This window comes from Sus scrofa, chromosome 8 (genome assembly GCF_054392235.1).
Source record: "Sus scrofa isolate SSC_HxYL_T2T_F1_AM1 chromosome 8, Sscrofa_HxYL_maternal_Yorkshire_Landrace_v2.0, whole genome shotgun sequence".
Lineage (NCBI taxonomy): Eukaryota > Metazoa > Chordata > Mammalia > Artiodactyla > Suidae > Sus > Sus scrofa.
The window spans coordinates 80,448,231-80,466,304 of record NC_139390.1 but is presented as its reverse complement, the minus strand read 5'-3'; the positions used below and the strand labels follow the sequence as shown (position 1 = coordinate 80,466,304).

At 51.1% G+C, this 18,074-nt stretch overlaps 1 protein-coding gene across 6 annotated transcripts; it reads right to left on the bottom strand.

Annotated features, from left to right (window-relative positions):
• Nucleotides 1-5,802: 5,802 nt before the first annotated feature.
• Nucleotides 5,803-16,186, bottom strand: LOC110262134 (uncharacterized). 6 transcript variants are annotated; one of them, XM_084972589.1, is made up of 3 exons: nt 15,132-16,186; nt 11,308-11,462; nt 5,803-10,098 (listed from the first exon to the last, which is right to left on the bottom strand). In XM_084972589.1, exon 3 carries the CDS (start codon nt 7,554-7,556, stop codon nt 5,988-5,990), a length of 1,569 nt encoding a protein of 522 aa, XP_084828715.1. In that variant the 5' UTR covers nt 7,557-10,098; nt 11,308-11,462; nt 15,132-16,186; the 3' UTR covers nt 5,803-5,987. The 6 variants fall into 6 exon arrangements, with proteins under 6 accessions (XP_084828715.1, XP_084828717.1, XP_084828718.1 ...); XM_084972591.1 differs by having other exon boundaries at nt 5,803-9,774; XM_084972592.1 differs by having other exon boundaries at nt 5,803-9,615.
• Nucleotides 16,187-18,074: the final 1,888 nt, after the last annotated feature.

Below are 18,074 nucleotides of genomic sequence, written 5' to 3'. Positions count from 1 at the left end.
GGGTTCGGATCCTGTGTTGCTGTGCTTGTAGTGGAGACCAGTGGCTACAGCGCCATTCGACCCTTAGCCTGGGAACCTCCATATGCTACCAGTGTGGCCCTAAACAACCAAAAAAAAAAAAAAAAAAAAAAAAGCCGTCACAGTAGCCATGCAGGACTTCCCCACTGAGAGTTCAAAATTCCTGACAGTAACTACGACTAGGGAAGGGAGCTGAAACGGGGCAGTTTGGTTTGGGTTTCAATTCTCACATCTTTAGCACTGGGGCCACTTCACACCATCTTGAGCTGTCACAACAAGAATTCATGGAGGAAGTTGCCTTGAACCACCAGCTACCCTGCATGCTCCTGTCATCCTTTTATTTTATTTTATTTGCTTTGTTACACTCTAAATCCAACAGAACACTGTTCTTCTTACCTTAGCTTTCAGCTGTCAGAGAATGTCTCTCCATCCGCCTGGAAATCTGCTAAGCCTGTACACTTAGCCACACGTTTGTCCTTCCCCTCCTGAGCTCCCTTCTTTGAAGATCTCCTCGTAGCATTTATGTGGGTCAAATGGGAACGGACTCTTGGCTGAGTATGTCTTTCTTCGGCTCATTATTGAAGGGTGTTTGTGCAGGACGTAAGGTTCTGGGTAGACGTGTTTTTTCTTTCCTCCTCTGAAGAGGCTGGGTTTTGCCATTTGGTCTCCTGTGTTTCTGAGAATTCTTTCTCCTGAACCCATTTTTCTATAGCTGCTCTTGTGCTTTGGTGTTTATAATTTTTGGCTTTTCAGCAGTTTTGCTGTGCTGTCCAGGGCAAGATTGTCTTTGTATCTGTCTTCACTGGGATTCAATGAGCTTCTGAGGTTTGTGGATGGGTATTTTTCATCAGTTGGGGAACATTCCTAACCATTCATCCCTTCAAGTATTACTTTGTTCCCTCGTTCCTCAGTTTCTGAGAATTGAGTCATACAATCAGTGAACCCACTGACATTGTCCCACAAACCTCTCGTGTCTTTTTTTTTTTTTTTTTTTTGTCTTTTTTGCCATTTCTTGAGCCACTCTCGTGGCATATGGAGGTTCCCAGGCTAGGGGTCCAATCGGAGCTGCAGCCGCCGGCCTATGCCAGAGCCACAGCAACACGGGATCCGAGACTTGTCTGCAACCTACACCACAGCTCATGGCAACGCCGGATCCTTAACCCACTGAGCGAGGCCAGGGATCGAAGCCGCAACCTCATGGTTCCTAGTCGGATTCGTTAACCACTTTGCCACCACAGGAACTCCTCTGGGGTCTTTTCTTAAACTCATTCTTAAACTCACTGCATTTTCCCTCACTGTGCTTCGGTTTGGGTCATTTACATTTTGCTGTTTCAGTTTCACAGATTCTTTCCTCTGGCGTTAAGCTCATCCAATTCATGCTGCAGTCCAGACATGGTTTTTTATTTCTGGAATTTCCATTAGGCTCTTTTTCAGGGTAGTCACCTCTTTGCCAACATTTCCCCCTGTTGATACATAGAGGCCACCTCGTCTACTACATTCTCTAACATACTCATCACGAAATAACACCAAAGGTTCAGAGAACAAAGGGAAAATGAGGCAAACTGGACTTCATGAAATTTTCTTAAAGGGTGCATCGAAAGACACTGTGAATCAAAACTACTATGAGGTACCACTCACTTCACAGCGGTCAGAATGGCCATCATTAATAATCCACAAATAACAAATGCTGGAGAGGGTATGGAGTAAATGGACCCTCCTACACTGTAGGTGGGATTATAGAGTGGCACAACCACCATGGAAAATAGTTTGGGGCTACCGCAGAAAACTCAACAGGGAACGATCGTGTGACCCAGCAATTGAACTCTTGGGCATATATCCACACAAAACTTTCCCTGAAAAAGATCCATGCACCCCTACGTTCACTGCAGCTCCATTCACAATAGCCAAGACATGGAAACAACCCAAATGTCCATCAACAGATGAATGGATTGGGAAGACATGGTATATATACACAATGCAATACTACTCAGCCATAAAAAAAAGAATGAAATAATGCCATCTGAAGCAACATGGAGGGAACGAGAGACTCTCATCCTGACTGAAGTAAGTCAGAAAGAGAACGACAAATACCATATGATATCACTTATATCTGGAATCTAATATATGGCACAAATGAACCTTTCCTCAGAAAAGAAACTCATAGACTTGGAGAAGAGACTTGTGGTTGCCAAGGGGGAAGAGGAGGGAGTGGGATGGACTGGGAGCTTGGGGTTAATAGATTCAGACTATCGCCTTTGGAATGGATAACTAATGAGAGCCTGCTGTATAGCCCTGGGAACACTATCCAGGCACTTGTGACGGAACAGGATGGAGGAAAATGTAAGCAAAAGAATGCATATGTGTATGTATGACTGGGTCACTTTGCCCTACAGCAGCAAATTGACAGAACACTGTAAACCAACTCTAATGGAACAGGATGGAGAGTCCTCAAAACACCATAAGTAGAACCACTAGATAACCCTGCAAGTCCACTTCTGGGTATACTATCCAAGAAGAATAGTGAAGTCAGCGTGTCAGAATGATATTTGGCACACCTATGCTCACAGCAGGTAAAGCATGGAAGCAACTCAAGTGTCTGCTGGCAAATGAATGGATAAGCAAGCTGTGGTCCAGCCACACAACGGAATATTCCTCAGGCTGAGCAGGAAAGAGCTTCGGACCCAGGACACAGCATGGAGGAACCCTGGGAGACATTCAGCTCAGGGAGACGAGCTGGTCACAGAAGGACGAATCCGGCAGGATTCCACTCACCTGAGGCCCCTAGCGTCATCAGAGGCCTAGAGGCAGAGAGCAGAACGGTGGGTGCCAGGGGCTGGGGGAGGGGGCAGACAATGTTCAGTGGGGACAGAGTTCCAGATTTACTAGGCGAAAGCTTTCTGAAGATGGGTGCTGGCGATGGGAGGATCAAAGATTGGGGTGCTCTTCAGTAGCATTTTCCACTTACAAAAATTCAGATGGTATGTTTTATGTTTTGCGTATTTGATAAGAAAGGGCAGGCTCCTTCCTGGGCCAGGCTGCTCTTGTGGTGGGTGAGCCAGCCAGTCCGCGGCTGAGCTGGCTCTGATTTCTGCTGCAACCACCAGCTGTCAATATCTTGGCCACGTAGACATGCATTCACAGAAGGACCTGGGATCTGCTGGGCTTTCTCCCACCTGGCACCAGCTCACCCACCTGCGGGCTGTCCTTCACCACCCTCTGCCCTGTCCCCTGTCCCCAACTTTGGGAGCTGTGCCTGCACTTAGCAAAAGCCTGTGTCTGGCAGGGTTTCCGGGTCTCTCTGGCCCGAGACCTGGGGAATGGGGCCGAGGGGGCTAAGACCCTGTTGGCTCCTCAGCTGTCATGGTCAACAGGTCACCAGGCCACCTGCCGTGTTCAGTGCTCAATGAAATCCAACCTGTGTCACCCCTCCTCCCGCCACTTGGCCTGTACATGTTCACTCGCTCTGGGGCAAGGTCCTCCGCGAGGAGGGCTCTCAGGCGCCACCAACACATGCACACACTCCACCTGCCGTGTTTCCAGGGCTCGCTGGGGGCTGATGCATCTCCATGGGGCTGTGGGGTGTCTGGAGGGAATTTCCCAGGCCAGCCCCCGCCCCTCCATGAGGCCAGGGAGAACAAAACCTGGACACTCTGGTGGTGGTGGAGGAAAAGGCACAGGACCAACGGAGCAGGACCTACACTCATAGGACTGATTCCTGCAAAAGGTGAAACTGATTTAACGGAGAAGGATGGTCCATGCCACAAACCGCCCCAGAGCAATGAACACCTACAGGCCTAGAAACAAAAAGAAAGCAAATGAACCAAAACACCTGACCTGAGCTTCAGCCCTGATAAAAAAGTGAACTCGAATTGACCACAGGATAGATTTAAAAGCAAAATGTCAAACTGTAATACTTTCAGAAGGAAGCGCAGGAGGAAATTTCAGGACCTAGTTTGCTGAAGTCTTTTTAGACATGACACTAAAAGCGCAATCCATAAAACAAGACAGTTGATAATACTGGACTTGATCAAAAATGCGATTTTTTTTTTCTCTGTAAGATTGTATTAGGACAAAAAGACAAGCTGCAGACTAGGAGCACATGTTGGCGAAGCACACATCGGACAAAAGAACTCTCAAAACTCAACGGTAAAAGCCAACGTATGTGGAGTTCCCATTGTGGCTCAGTGGGTAAGACACACCTGACTAGCATCCATGAGAACATGGCCTCGCTCAGGGGGTTAAGGATCTGGCATTGCCGTGAGTTGTGTTGTAGGTTGCAGACTCGGCTCAGATCCCGGGTTGCTGTGGCTGTGGTTTAGGCTGGCAGCTCCAGCTCCGAATGGACCCCTAGCCTGGGAACCTGCACATGCCATGGGTGCAGCCCCCCGCCCCCCAAAAAAAGCAAAAAACCCCCCAAGTGATCCCAAGAGAAAATTGGCAAAAGACATTAACATTCATCATGGAGGATACAAAGGTGGAAAGAAGCCTATGAAACTACAATCACCATCACTAGTCTTGAGGGAAATGCAAAGGAGAACAGAACCTGAAGGCTGGCACTCCCCGCTGTGACACGTTCTTAAAAAGGTGACCATAAATCACGCGAGCCAGAAAAGGAAAGCTTAAGTTCTCTGCAGGTTTACGGGAGTCTCCAAAACCTGGAACCATGCAGCCCACCCAGCCACAGAGAGGAAAGAACGGGGGAGGACAACCGGGTCGGACACCTGGGCATCCTGCTGAGTGGGGGAAACACGAGTCCTATCTCCAAAGGCCACAGCTCTGATTCTGCTCATCCACACTCTAGAGATGACAAGACTCCCACAGGGGAGAGCGGGCTGGTGGCTGCTTCAGGCAGGAGCAGTGGGGGCAGGTTGGCTGGCTTGAGGGAGGACTTAGTCTGCTGGGGCAACTCGGCCCTTGGTCTGTGCCCTGGTCACGGGGGTGCACAGGTGACAGACAGACAGCTCCAAACGCACACACCACGCTGGCGTCTCTGGAGGAATGCTGTCCTTAGTGATGTGAGATGTCACTGCTGGGGAGAAATGGCTGCCGGGGGCTTGGGGCCTTCCTGTGAACCTCTCAGTATAAATACACATCTAACCAATGCCCTATGGGTCCGCCTGGCTCCCTGGAGCTCAGAGCTTCCTTGTGGGTCTCAGGGCCCCGATACTGGCGGCTGAGCAGCAGCAGAGGCGGCAGGCAGGGGCTGGGGAAGGCAGGGACTGGGCTGTGATCAGGTGGGGCATAGCCCTGCCTCGGGGCCCAGTTAACCCGAGCTCCTGCCCCACAGCCCCCAACACTCAGCTCTGCCTCTTGGAAGTGGTCCCCCCCCTCCAGTGTCCCAGGTGCACCTGTTCCCACTTGTCCCTGCTCTGCCTTGCGCTGTCCACTCACCCCATGCCTCCAACCCAGAGCAGCCGGAGCACCTCCCCTCTTCCTGTAGGGCTTCGGGGTCTCTGAGTGCACAGCCCACCGTCCCAGCCCCTCTCCTGGGGCAGGGGGGTACAGCCCATGCCTCTGGCCTCTCTTACCCTGGTCTCACCCCTCCCCTTTGCTCATCAAACGCCCGCATCAGGCAGGACCCACGGCCAGAGCTGGAGCCATAACGGCAAGTCCAAGCCCCGGTTCTGCCACGACGTATCTGTGAGGTCTTGTGCCACCCCTCTGGCTGGTTACCTTCCATGGGAACGGCGCCCAGCTCTGCACGGGCTCTGAGACCCATCCAGCTGGAGGGTGCATGGACTTGTGACCCCCATCCCAGGTGACACAATCTCCTGGGGACACTTCTTTGCCTTCCAACATTCAATTATTTATTCAAAATATACATACATCATGAAATTCAGGCCACGTCTCTGTCCCAGCACCCCTACCCCAGCCTCCGCTTTGCCCTCCCTCCCCACCCCTCTTCTCCCCCTCTAGGGGGCGTGCACAGGGAGGAAGAAACTCTCCAGCTCCCAGGCCTGGGCCTGCCTCTAAGGGCCCTGCTCCACCTGCACACAGTGCCCCTTTGCATCTTCCGGGAAGGCCTTCAAAAGGTGTTGTGCCCGGGACAATAGAAAAAACAGCTTTTTCCATCTCTCTGTTTCCTTTTCAGAAATTCTGAGCTCTGCCTTCAGCTCAGACAGCTCCTTGGAAAGATGATTTTTATGTTCTCTTTCTGCATTTAGTGTCTTCTCAAGTTCTCCCAGGGCTTTACCCATCATCTTCAATCCTTTGCCCAGCTCTGCCAGCTGCTCTTGTTGGAACTCACGGTAGTCCTTTATCTCTCTGCATGAGATAAATGTCCAGAAGGAAAAGAGCAGCACCAGAGCACAGCGAGTCAACAGAAGGAGCAAACTCTCAATGTTTCCAAAGCCTAGCTGTGACCACAGGGTTTCTGTCATGGCTGGTGTCCCCGTCTGGGCTGTTGGCCTGGCCTGGCATGTTGGTTCCGCCTGGGCTGGTATCCTCGCCGATCCTGGTGTCCCTGCCTGGGCTGGTGTCCCCGCCTGGGGTGTTGGCCCCACCTGGGCTGGTGGACCTGACTGGGCTGGTGGCACCAGAGGAGCTGGTGTCCCCACCTGGGTTGGTAGCCTCGCCTGGGGTGACGGACACATCTGGGCGGGTGGACTTGCCTGGAGTGGTGGCCCCACCTGGTATGCTGGGCCTGCCTGGGCTGGTAGCCTGGCATCAGCTGGAGTCGTGGCCTGGTCTAGTGGCCCCATCACCTGGGCTGCTGTCCCTATTGGGGCCATTGGTCCCGCAAGGCTTGGTGGCCCCACTTGGGCTGTTGCTCCTGCCTGGGGAAACGTCCCCACATGGGCTGTTGGTCCCACCTGTGGTGGTAGCATCACCAGGGCCACTGGTCCCATCTGGGCTGCTGGTCCTTCCTGGGCTGGTGTCCTCACCTGGGCTGGTGGTCCCACCTGGGCTGGTCGCCTTGCCTGGACTTTTGGCCCTGCCAGGACTGGTGGCCCTAACTGGACCAGTCGCCTCACCCAGGCTGGTGGTCCCACATGGGCTGGAGAGCCCTTTGAGAGGTTGCATGGAGGTGGGCAGGAGGTACAGGAACTCGCCCTGTGAGTCTGTGACTCTCCTTTGTGGAGCAGGAGGGCCAAGGTGGAGATCTTGGATCTGGGGTCCATGGATGTCTGAGGAGGGGTGGCCAGCTGCCTTCTGTGCAGTGTGGAGTTGGAGGCGTGGCACGTGTCCAGGTCTCTTGGCCAACAGGGCTGGGAGGGCTGCTTCCCCTCCGCGTGGGGGTCTGCTTGGTTCTGGTTCCAGACGTCCAAGCCCCTGTTGTAGAACCTGAGCACAGTGTTGAGGAGCTGGGCCAGGCCCGAGGAGGGCTGCGGGTGGAGGAGGCGCCGGGTGCGGGTGCGTAGGCTCATCCGCCCGCAAAGGGGCTCAAAGCTGGATGCGAACAGGAATGTGGTACACCAAGTGTGGGTGAGAGGCCCGGGGCAGGACAGGTGGGCCTGGGGCATGCCATGTGCAGGTGCAGAGAAGGCGGCAGAGGACACCGCCTTGAAGAGCAAGAGCAGGAACAGCTGAAAAGCCATATCCTCCGTCTGGGAGACGGTGGAAGCACTGGGCTTTTATAACTGCCTTGCCCTCAAGTCACAATGCCTCCCTGTGACATCCCCGTGGCCCGGGCCAATCACGAGGCAGCTTCCGCAACCCCCTCCCCCGCCATGCGCTTCCGGCCAATGGCCAGGCGTCTCTCATCCTATCCCTCCAAACCTTCTGGTAAGATGCCAACTCTCATCTTTTGGCAGTTGGACAGGAGCTCACGCTGCCATTGCCCGGGGAAGCTTGGGTCTCGCTCTGCCCTATCACAGTCTTCATTTCCCAGCTTGAATGTCTCGGTGCTCCTACAACCCTCGAGGATCTGAGAGCTGGTGGGTATTTCTTATGGGGTGCAGGTCCTCCCGCCCCAACTCTTGCCTGTGCTCCACCAAGAGTTTTCCATGGCGACCCGAGGTCCACCTAGTCCCTGCCAGTGCAACTGCTCCTTTTGGGTCCACAGGTTCTGCCACCTGATAGCCAATACAGAGGATAACTTCTCAAAGAAAGGCAGATCCAAAGAAAGATGGGTGGGCTGCAGGTAGAATGAAGCAAGGAGGACAGAGGAGGCTGGACTCTGAGCAGAGGATCGGTCCTCACACCCGAGGGTCCAGGGCAACAGAGGGAGCAGGCCGCCCGTCTGGTAAGGTGGTTGTGGCCTTCCTAGACACAGCCTCATCACTCCTCCTGGGCAGTCATTTGTCCCTTCTCTGTCGTTGTGCTCATCACTGAAGACTTTAGTCCCATGTGCTGCCGGCACCACTGCACCCCTGTCTTTATTTTCTGTAACTGTTTTTTTAGGCCACAGCCGTGGTACATGGACCTTCCCAGACCAGAGCTCTAATAGGAGCTGCAGCAGCCAGCCTACACCACAGGGCCAGCAATGCAGGATCCAAGCTGCATCTGCAACCTACTCCACAGCTCACAGCAACACTGGATCCCTGACCCACTGGTGAGGCCAGGGATCGAACCCAAATTCTCACGGATGATGCTCGGATTCACTTCTGCTGTCCCACAATGGGAACTCCCTATCTTCCGTGACTTCTTCAGCTCCAAGGACAATCCATACCCTCTGCGGACTTTTGGTCCGTGACTGTCCTTACAAACATTGTTGGTATTTTCCCAGCAGCCATTTCTTCTACCCGGAACCACAGTAATACTCATGAATAAAATGTGAACTGTTCGGGTCTCCTGATGCAATCAATGGGCTACCTGGGAATGCATCGTGACTGCAGGAAATCCATCCCGGTCCTCCCCTTCCTCTTTGTTAGGAGTGGCTGGGGGTGTGGAGAGCATCTTACCCTATTCTGGCCAATAGGGCCTGACAGGATGCCTGGGGCAGGAGCTGGTTGGGTTGGGATATTTTATCACTTCCTGAAGAAAGCCAGGTGGTAGAAGACCGTTGTCATTTTGACCTGGTCAAGAGGTGACTTTAAGAGCTGTAACACTCAGGAGCTCCTGTCTCAGTGAACGAACACCAGCCCCAGTGCGGGTTTGCTCGGGAAAGCAACCCTTGCCTTTTTCCAACCTAGGCCACTCCTATACATACGGCAAATGAGCCAAGGTGCTCTCTGTGCACTGGTTTGGTGCAGGGAGTTTGCATCGCTTGAAAGGCACTCCAAACGTGTTCTCCTTTGAGGAGAAGCCTGATGTGGCATGAAAACGCCTTCTTTTCACAAGCGGGAAAAAGCAGCACACAGTGACCTAGGGCAATCCACGCCGGACGGAAATCTCACAAACTCCACAAAAGATGAATGTGCAACGTTTCTCCTTGCAAAGTGTATCCTATTCAGTGAGTGAACACCAGCCCCAGTGCGGGTTTACTTCGGAGACCAAACCTTGCCTTTTTCCCATCTAGGCCTGTCCTATACCTAGGAAAATGAGCCAAAGTGCTGCCCAATGAACTCTGTGCACTGGTTTGGTACAGGGAGTTTGCATCACTTGAAAGGCACTCCAAATGTGTTCTCCTTTGAGGCGAAGCCTGATGTGGCATGAAGATGCCTTCTTTTCAAAAACGGGGAGAAGCAGCACATAGCGAGCTAGGGCGAACCACGCCTGATGGAAGTATCACAAACTTCCCTTATGACCCAAGTCCATTCAGCCCCCAGGGGAACAAGCTATGAACCCAAGGGCCGGGTCTCCCCATAGAAGGTACAGTTCCAGAATATACAAGCCGCCTCCGTGAAGATATCGTTCCTTTTGTTAGTCCCCTTCCTGGTGTCAAAACTCAAGACCAATGATGACAGAGGAGGAGACAATGTTTGCATTCCCAATGTACGCATGAGATCGCTAATAGTTTTTCTCCCCTTCTTCCTCCCCCCGCTTATTTTCTTCATCGTCACCCTTCCCATCCATCCTGCCAGATTCTCTGTCGGTCTTTCTGTCTCTGGCTCTGATTCTCTCCATCTACCTGTTGATGCCTGTGTCTGTGTTGCCGCCTCCCTGCCCCTCTCTGTCACTGCTCTGTCTCCTGCTCACTCGATCTCTCCTCCTCTTTGCTGTGGCTGCTGCCTGATGAAGGTTCCTTGCCTCAGGTCTCTAAAGGGGACAGGACTGTTTCAAAATGCACAACGATCCACTGCAATATGCCCTCTCTCAGTATCTCTTCAACCCAGATGGCCATAATAAAAATCCCATCTTGCCTGGCAACTTCTCCTTTCCTGAGCCTTCAGAGGGAGGACACGTCCCTGTTACTACCAGGTCAGGAGACTCTAATGGATCTGATCCCTGTCTTGGAAATCTTTGAAATACATGTTCTTTCCTCCCACACTGAACCCGTGCTTTGCTGCCTCACGACCCAAGACCGAACTGCAGTGAGTGTGGTGGACCTGGCCTCGTGTGTCTCTGTGAGTGCCCATAGGCACTAGTGTGTTTCTTTTTGTAGATGTTTCTGAAAGGTGCCTGTAGAAACTGTCGTGAAACCAAGAAGACGTTTTGCTAGGGAAAGACCACCAGTCTTCCTGGCCCTCACGCATGGCCTTGGGCCTTTCATCCCAAAGCTAACTCTCTTCCTCCATTGACTTGTTCCCCTCCACCCTGAGCAGAGAAGAAGACCTCACTCACAGGTGATTCACTGGAGGCCATCCTGAGCCATCAAGGGCCAACTCCGTGGACCAGCCAGCCTCTCATGCTCCCTGGTCTCCAGACCCTTCCTTCCTGACCACCCGTTCATGCGGGCCTCCAGCCACTCAGTTCCCTCTGGCCACATTCTCTGAAGGGATGCCTCTTCCTGCCTTGGATGTGAGTTCGTGCTGTGTGGAGCACCCAGGAGCCATACCCCAAGACAGAGACATAGGTACTCCACCTAGCGTGTCCTCCCAATTGAAACGTTTCTAGCACATGGCTTACTGGGTAAAATATGGGCCCCATGGGTAAATCCTAACTTCAGGCATTTTCCCTAAGACCGACCTTCCAGTCCTGTCAGGGTTTGTGTGATTCTTGAGAATGACAGTCTTCAAACAATGACACAACCAGATTAAGCCCTGGCCGCCAAAATACTGACCCTACCAACTTGAGTCCAGATTGCTTAGGCCGGATTGTTGTCTCTGCCCCTGGGCACCGAGAGAGAGAGAGAGGGAGGGAGGGAGGGAGGGGGAGAGGGAGAGAGAGAGGGGGAGAGAGAGAGAGAGAGAGAGAGAGAGAGAGAGAGAGAGAGAGAGAGAGAGAAGCTGAGAGGGAGTGGGAGAAAGAGGTAGAGAGTGTGAAAAGGGTGAGGAGGAATCAAGGGAATCATGATCTCTTGTGTACCTGAATTCTGCTTTCTGGAATACCAAGTTCTCAGGCCAGTCATCCTCTGGTTGTTATCCCGGGCTAAGGGTTGTCTTGAAAGTCTGCTATAAGAGCATCCTTCTGACTCAGTTTCACAACAAGCCTCCTTCTCTGTGATCCTCTAGAGGCTGAGCCTGTTGAGGAGAAAATGGGGAGAGTTCAGGGAGGATTCCACGGCGACACAAAATGATAGTGTTCACCCAGCCCGGCCATTGCTCTTGGGCCGTGTGGATATTTCCCCAGACCAAGGATGACTCTGCACACCTGTTTAGAACGGATGTCAGTACCTGGAATAAAAGCCAAATGGAGTCCTTGGGGGCTCAATCTATGCCTATGAGAAGAGAAGTTACTCAAGTTTGTAGCCCACGACTCACAAATCCTCAAGAGACTCACTTGCAAACGAAATGGAAGGAAGACTCCAGGGAATAAGGGAATCGAGGGTAGTGGATGGGACCCGGCATCCCACCTGTGGGTGATTACCAATATCTTGACAGGCCCATGCAAAACTTACACAGCAGAGTGAATTCTCCGCTAAACACTGTAGCCTCTTGCTACATCCAGGGCACATTGGCTCCAACCATCAGAATGGAAGGGGAAGGAAATGAAACTCAAAAAACGAAAGCAAAACAAACCACTACAAAATACACAATGCACTCCTAGCTGGTGGAGGAGAAACAGTTTCATGAGGAGCCCACACCACAGTGCCCCTTCTGATGGAAGCCATACCGGTACTCCTTGCACTGTGAGTTACCCGGTCTAAACACCAAGGGTATATTGCCTCGCTCTGTGAAGGTGCTACTCGTACTCCATGGAAGCTTGCAAGTGTTGGACCCCTGTTCTCTCTCTGGTACCGTCCATTTTGTGGTGGAAAAGAAGGAAAGAATGGCCTCTGGGTCACGTATTCCCAGGGGAAAATAATGGGATGGTCAGGGGAAGTGCATTTCCGGGCACACCCCTGCGTCCATGAGACACTGCATTTCCTGAATGATACCCAACTCTAGGACAGCACCAGGTTTCCTGCAGAAATACCTGCTAGCCTCTACCTGTCTGCTGACAAACACACATTCCCAGGGTCTTTTCCCTGTGGAGGAAGGCAAGGCAAGGCCCTCATACCCAATCCAATCCCTCCTGAAAGATCATCTTTCATTCTGGACAGCACCCACGACGAATCACTTGGAAACTCACACGAGACTTTCTGCATCAAGACCAGTTTCCTCTTGAAGAACATAACTCCCAGCCCCCAATTTGGATTCTAGCGCAAGACAATTTGAACAGCTCCTGGAATCTGTGTCTCTCAGGCCTTTGATTGCAGATACACGCAAAGCAAAAATTTTCTTCTGTTCCTCTGACTACCCATCGAATGTTGATGATTTACCAGGACAAAAAGACATCCAATAACTCAAATATCCAACAAAAATGAAAGAGAGCAAGCGAACAATGGAAACCACACAGCAAATACAGCAGAGACAACATCAACCCAAAAACAAAATCGTGGAAATACATATTCTATTAAATGATGCAAACTGGCCAAGGGTGATAAACGTGTAGATTTAACTCGCTCAAATATGTTAGGTAATTGGTAGTGTGAGTCCCTGCTGTGTCTGCCACTGAGAGGAAAAACAAGAGACAAAAAAATAGGGATATTGGAGAGAGAAGGGGAGAGAGGGCGGGGAGGGGGCGAGTGAAAGGGAGAGAGAGAGAGAGAGAAAGAGAAAAGGGATTGTGAAACATAAAGCAAAGGGAGAGGAACAGAATTGAAAGATGGAAAATAAATTGTAAAAGTGCCCTTGGCTGTGGATCTGCTTTTTATGATTGTTTCCAAAATGTTCTGTTTCATAGAAGGTTTTCTGAAGGAAAGCCAATGGAAGGGGTTCTGTGAGGGCCACAGCATCTAACTGCTTCCTGGCGTTCCATCCAAGGCCTCTGCACAGAGCTTTGGGCCATCACGATGTCATGGTGTGTCAGAGATGCCAGGGGTCCTCCCTGTGCCCTGGTCCCCAGGTCAAGCTGGCGCTATCCCCGAGTAGATGGGGGCTCAGCAGGGCAGGCAGAAGAGGCTGCTTATGACCTGCAGGGGGTCACGCTGGGCTGTGAGTACCAGGAGGCGACCAGGGCCACAGGCCACTGGCCCCTCCGGCCTCCGGCTACCGTGCCGAGGGTGCGGTGGGCGAGCAGGCGGGCATCCCAGCTCAGAGCATGTGGCGGGGACGCAGCCCTTGGGATACCAGTGCATTCTGGCACGGCTGTGGTTTACAATGAATAAATAGCATGCATTGGGTGCACAAATATTGATTCTTTACATTAAAACATTTCCAATCCTGCAGATACTTCGGAAAAGGGAAGCTCAACCCGTAATTATGTATCTTCAAGAAATGAAAATTGGGATTTATTTGTGTAATAATTCCCTGTGTTGTAACTGATAACAATGGTAATAAAATTCCCTGGGGATAAGAAGATTCCATCAGAGGCTGTAGACACCACAGTAGAAATCGGTTCGGAAGAGGGGCTCTAAGGAGACCACAGCCTGGGGGAAGCCTCGGGTCCCATCCATCCTGCCGGCCCTGCTGTCTGGGGCTGCTTGGTAAACCCCAGGGCCAGCATGGTCCTTCCAGGTGGCCACAAAAAGCTTAATTTCACAGCTGATCACAAAACACAGAATTTGCTCTGTGGGTAATGCCATCCTGTGCTTGCAGGCTTGCACATTACTTAGTTATCACATAATTTTTTTTCTTTTTTTGCTTTTTAGGGCCATACCCATGAGATACGGAGGTTCCCAGGCTAGAGGTCGAATTTAAGCTGCAGCTGCTGGCATACACCACAGGCACAGCAACACCAGACCCGATCCGTGTCTTCGGCCTACACCACAACTCATGGCAATGCTGTATCTTTGGCCTACTGAGCGAGGCCAGGGATTGAACCCACATCCGTATGGTTACTTGTCGGTTTCGTTAGCACTGAGCCACAGTGAAACTCCACAAAACAATTCCTTAATAAAAACATACGCTCTGGGGAAGTTCCCATCATGGCTCAGTGGGTTAAGTACCCAGCTTTTTTTTCTGTGAGCATGAGGGTTCGATTCCTGGCCTCTTTCAGTGGATCAGGGGCCCAGCGTTGCCATGGCTATGGCATAGGTCACTGAAGAGACAGCTTGCACCTGGCATTGCTGTGCCTGTGGTGTAGGCTGACAGCTGCAGCTGGAATTCACCTCTAGCTTGGGAACTTCCACATGCTGCAGGTGCAGCCATAAAAACATTTTTTTAAATTCTGAGAGTTCCCATTGTGGCTCAGTGGAAATGAATCTGACTAGTATCCATAAGGACACAGGTTCGATCCCTGGCCTCGCTCAGGGGGTTAAAGACCCGGCGTTGCCGTGAGCTGTGGTATAGGTCACAAGTGGGGTTCGGATCCTGTGTTGCTGTGCTTGTAGTGGAGACCAGTGGCTACAGCGCCATTCGACCCTTAGCCTGGGAACCTCCATATGCTACCAGTGTGGCCCTAAACAACCAAAAAAAAAAAAAAAAGCCGTCACAGTAGCCATGCAGAACTTCCCCACTGAGAGTTCAAAATTCCTGACAGTAACTACGACTAGGGAAGGGAGCTGAAACGGGGCAGTTTGGTTTGGGTTTCAATTCTCACATCTTTAGCACTGGGGCCACTTCACACCATCTTGAGCTGTCACAACAAGAATTCATGGAGGAAGTTGCCTTGAACCACCAGCTACTCTGCATGCTCCTGTCATCCTTTTATTTTATTTTATTTGCTTTGGTTACACTCTAAACCCAACAGAACACTGTTCTTCTTACCTTAGCTTTCAGCTGTCAGAGAATGTCTCTCCATCCGCCTGGAAATCTGCTAAGCCTGTACACTTAGCCACACGTTTGTCCTTCCCCTCCTGAGCTCCCTTCTCCGAAGATCTCCTCGTAGCATTTATGTGGGTCAAATGGGAACGGACTCTTGGCTGAGTATGTCTTTCTTCGGCTCATTATTGAAGGGTGTTTGTGCAGGACGTAAGGTTCTGGGTAGACGTGTTTTTTCTTTCCTCCTCTGAAGAGGCTGGGTTTTGCCATTTGGTCTCCTGTGTTTCTGAGAATTCTTTCTCCTGAACCCATTTTTCTATAGCTGCTCTTGTGCTTTGGTGTTTATAATTTTTGGCTTTTCAGCAGTTTTGCTGTGCTGTCCAGGGCAAGATTGTCTTTGTATCTGTCTTCACTGGGATTCAATGAGCTTCTGAGGTTTGTGGATGGGTATTTTTCATCAGTTGGGGAACATTCCTAACCATTCATCCCTTCAAGTATTATTTTGTTCCCTCGTTCCTCAGTTTCTGAGAATTGAGTCATGCAATCAGTGGACCCATTGACATTGTCCCACAAACCTCTCGTGTCTTTTTTTTTTTGTCTTTTTGCCATTTCTTGAGCCACTCTCGTGGCATATGGAGGTTCCCAGGCTAGGGGTCCAATCGGAGCTGCAGCCGCCGGCCTATGCCAGAGCCACAGCAACACGGGATCCGAGACTTGTCTGCAACCTACACCACAGCTCATGGCAACGCCGGATCCTTAACCCACTGAGCGAGGCCAGGGATCGAAGCCGCAACCTCATGGTTCCTAGTCGGATTCGTTAACCACTTTGCCACCACAGGAACTCCTCTGGGGTCTTTTCTTAAACTCATTCTTAAACTCACTGCATTTTCCCTCACTGTGCTTCGGTTTGGGTCATTTACATTTTGCTGTTTCAGTTTCACAGATTCTTTCCTCTGGCGTTAAGCTCATCCAATTCATGCTGCAGTCCAGACATGGTTTTTTATTTCTGGAATTTCCATTAGGCTCTTTTTCAGGGTAGTCACCTCTTTGCCAACATTTCCCCCTGTTGATACATAGAGGCCACCTCGTCTACTACATTCTCTAACATACTCATCACGAAATAACACCAAAGGTTCAGAGAACAAAGGGAAAATGAGGCAAACTGGACTTCATGAAATTTTCTTAAAGGGTGCATCGAAAGACACTGTGAATCAAAACTACTATGAGGTACCACTCACTTCACAGCGGTCAGAATGGCCATCATTAATAATCCACAAATAACAAATGCTGGAGAGGGTATGGAGTAAATGGACCCTCCTACACTGTAGGTGGGATTATAGAGTGGCACAACCACCATGGAAAATAGTTTGGGGCTACCGCAGAAAACTCAACAGGGAACGATCGTGTGACCCAGCAATTGAACTCTTGGGCATATATCCACACAAAACTTTCCCTGAAAAAGATCCATGCACCCCTACGTTCACTGCAGCTCCATTCACAATAGCCAAGACATGGAAACAACCCAAATGTCCATCAACAGATGAATGGATTGGGAAGACATGGTATATATACACAATGCAATACTACTCAGCCATAAAAAAAAGAATGAAATAATGCCATCTGAAGCAACATGGAGGGAACGAGAGACTCTCATCCTGACTGAAGTAAGTCAGAAAGAGAACGACAAATACCATATGATATCACTTATATCTGGAATCTAATATATGGCACAAATGAACCTTTCCTCAGAAAAGAAACTCATAGACTTGGAGAAGAGACTTGTGGTTGCCAAGGGGGAAGAGGAGGGAGTGGGATGGACTGGGAGCTTGGGGTTAATAGATTCAGACTATCGCCTTTGGAATGGATAACTAATGAGAGCCTGCTGTATAGCCCTGGGAACACTATCCAGGCACTTGTGACGGAACAGGATGGAGGAAAATGTAAGCAAAAGAATGCATATGTGTATGTATGACTGGGTCACTTTGCCCTACAGCAGCAAATTGACAGAACACTGTAAACCAACTCTAATGGAACAGGATGGAGAGTCCTCAAAACACCATAAGTAGAACCACTAGATAACCCTGCAAGTCCACTTCTGGGTATACTATCCAAGAAGAATAGTGAAGTCAGCGTGTCAGAATGATATTTGGCACACCTATGCTCACAGCAGGTAAAGCATGGAAGCAACTCAAGTGTCTGCTGGCAAATGAATGGATAAGCAAGCTGTGGTCCAGCCACACAACGGAATATTCCTCAGGCTGAGCAGGAAAGAGCTTCGGACCCAGGACACAGCATGGAGGAACCCTGGGAGACATTCAGCTCAGGGAGACGAGCTGGTCACAGAAGGACGAATCCGGCAGGATTCCACTCACCTGAGGCCCCTAGCGTCATCAGAGGCCTAGAGGCAGAGAGCAGAACGGTGGGTGCCAGGGGCTGGGGGAGGGGGCAGACAATGTTCAGTGGGGACAGAGTTCCAGATTTACTAGGCGAAAGCTTTCTGAAGATGGGTGCTGGCGATGGGAGGATCAAAGATTGGGGTGCTCTTCAGTAGCATTTTCCACTTACAAAAATTCAGATGGTATGTTTTATGTTTTGCGTATTTGATAAGAAAGGGCAGGCTCCTTCCTGGGCCAGGCTGCTCTTGTGGTGGGTGAGCCAGCCAGTCCGCGGCTGAGCTGGCTCTGATTTCTGCTGCAACCACCAGCTGTCAATATCTTGGCCACGTAGACATGCATTCACAGAAGGACCTGGGATCTGCTGGGCTTTCTCCCACCTGGCACCAGCTCACCCACCTGCGGGCTGTCCTTCACCACCCTCTGCCCTGTCCCCTGTCCCCAACTTTGGGAGCTGTGCCTGCACTTAGCAAAAGCCTGTGTCTGGCAGGGTTTCCGGGTCTCTCTGGCCCGAGACCTGGGGAATGGGGCCGAGGGGGCTAAGACCCTGTTGGCT

What these genes read in the sequence shown, in the direction of transcription:
- LOC110262134 (XM_084972589.1), bottom strand. Translation starts at nt 7,556, where the DNA reads ATGGCTTTTCAGCTGTTCCTGCTCTTGCTCTTCAAGGCGGTGTCCTCT.